The sequence below is a fragment of the Carlito syrichta genome, unplaced genomic scaffold (assembly GCF_000164805.1).
Source record: "Carlito syrichta isolate Samal-C Ts95f unplaced genomic scaffold, Tarsius_syrichta-2.0.1 Scaffold311864, whole genome shotgun sequence".
NCBI lineage: Eukaryota > Metazoa > Chordata > Mammalia > Primates > Tarsiidae > Carlito > Carlito syrichta.
The window spans coordinates 204,143-206,081 of NW_007255960.1; the positions used below are offsets into that span (position 1 = coordinate 204,143).

General features: G+C 50.1%; 1 protein-coding gene across 2 annotated transcripts in view; it reads right to left on the reverse strand.

The window, feature by feature from the left end:
• GOT2 (glutamic-oxaloacetic transaminase 2) overlaps window positions 1-520 on the reverse strand; it is a 25,486-nt gene extending 24,966 nt beyond the window's left edge. The window contains exon 1 of one of the 2 annotated variants that reach the window (XM_008069215.1): window positions 293-520. In XM_008069215.1, coding sequence (XP_008067406.1) covers window positions 293-381 — 89 coding nt within the window. In that variant the 5' untranslated portion in view covers window positions 382-520. The remainder of the gene's footprint in view (window positions 1-292) is intronic. The other variant, XM_021718145.1, reaches the window with a different exon arrangement.
• Window positions 521-1,939: the final 1,419 nt, after the last annotated feature.

The following is a 1,939-nucleotide window of genomic DNA, read 5'->3' on the forward strand; positions in this document are numbered from 1 at the left end:
CGTGCTCCCCTCATCCCCCGCCCCCGACCTTGAATGAAAGTCCGGGAGCCGCAGAAGGCCACACTTCCTTCCCCGAGGGATCGCGCTGACTCGCGCTCCTGCGGGGAGGGAGGAAACTGGCATCCTGAGGGGTCACTGTGAGGCACAGACGCTCAATCTTTAGCCTCCAGGAAGGAAAGCCGAGGGGGCTCTCGGAGGAGTGGTGTCTGTGTGAGTTTTGGGGCGGGGAGGGGCAGATGTCCTGGGGCGCAAGGCCGTCGTCCAGGATTCATCTCCGTCTTCCTTGGCTTACCTGGCTCTAGCGGAGACTGCGGCGGCGAGGCCTGGGTGGAAGGCGGAGGCGATTCCGGAGAAGACGCGACCAGAATGCAGCAGGGCCATGGTGGACGGCAGGAGGGCAGTGGTAGCTGCAGGACCAAGCGGAGGGCAAGCAGGCGCAGACACTGAGGCGCGCGGGCTCCTGCAGAAGGCGAGGACAACGACTTCCCTGGGCGGGGCTAGCGTGGCCGCGTGCTAGGCCCGAGCCGCGTCACAGCGTCCCCTGGCGGCTGGGGGACTGAGCAGCGAGGCCTCCGGGGAGGTCCCGGGAGACGATGACAATTCAGTTTATCACCGCCTACCTGCGCAGGACGCTTGCACCCTTCATTCATTTAATTCTGCCGAACCAAAGAGGTGACTGCTATTATGCTAGTTTGAAAGATGGGACAATTGTAGGCTGACGGAGGTGAGGTATCTTGCCTAATGCTTTACAGCCATTGAGGCCCAAGGTGGCCTTCCTTTCAACCCTAAACTGTCTGCCGGATTGTTTCCCTAAGTGCAAGCCTTGTCACCTTTCTGAATGTTTCCTTACCCCTATTATGGGGGATAGCATACGTATTTTACTGGGGAGGGGGCGTTGTGAGGATTAAATGAGATTAGCAGATTATGTCTAAAAGCAAGGCCTGATTTAATAAACATACTATAGCCCATGGCTATTAATGACCAACTAGGGTATGTCAAAACCTTATAGAAGGGAGTGAACAGGTTTTAAAAGAAAATGCAAACGAATTTGAGACAAGTCCACAAGTCAAACAAATCTACCCTACACTTGGGCTATTTCTCTGAAACTCTTCGATAAAAACCAGATAGAACTGTGTCCCTTATCAATTTAATTTATCTCACTATGGTTCCATACTGCCTGAATAATAAAGTCCAGACCCCTACCTAGGATCACATTCTAAATCCTTCCAGTCCAGCTCCAATTTACTGTCTCAGGCTCATACCTTCTATCTAACCTTGACTTGTGCTCCCGTAGGCCGTGACTTGGGATTCCACCACTGTATTAGTTTGCTCAGCCTGCTGTAACAAAGCACCACAAATCAGGTCGTTTAAAGCAACAGATATTTATTATTTCTCAGTTCTGAAGGCCAGAGGTCCCAAATCAAGATATTGGCAGGGTTTATGCATTATGGAATCCCAGAGAGAATCTGTTTCATGCCTCTCCTAGATTCTGGCAATTGGCTGCAATCCTTGGCATTCCTGTGCTTGTAGATGCTTGGCTCTAATCTCTGCCTCTGACATCGCATAGTGTTTTCTCCCTCTCGATCTCTGTGTCTCTTCTCTTTTTTTAAGAGCACCAATCACATTGGGTTAGGGTGCATTTTTAATGGCCTCATCTTAACCTGATTATAACTGCAAAGACCCTATTTCCAAATAAATCACATTAACAGGTACCCCAGGTTAGAACTTTTTGGGGGACACATTTCAACTCATATCAACCACTATGCCCAAAACATTTGTCTTATCTGAGTTCCTTTCTCAGGAAACCTACATTCAGGCCTGTACTGTCAAGGAACTGAAACACGCCAGAGCAACATATCCAGACAATGAAATGCCAGACCCCTCCCCAATTCTTGTTTACCAACTTATCTTCCCTACCCCTCCCTAATTCCTGTTATCA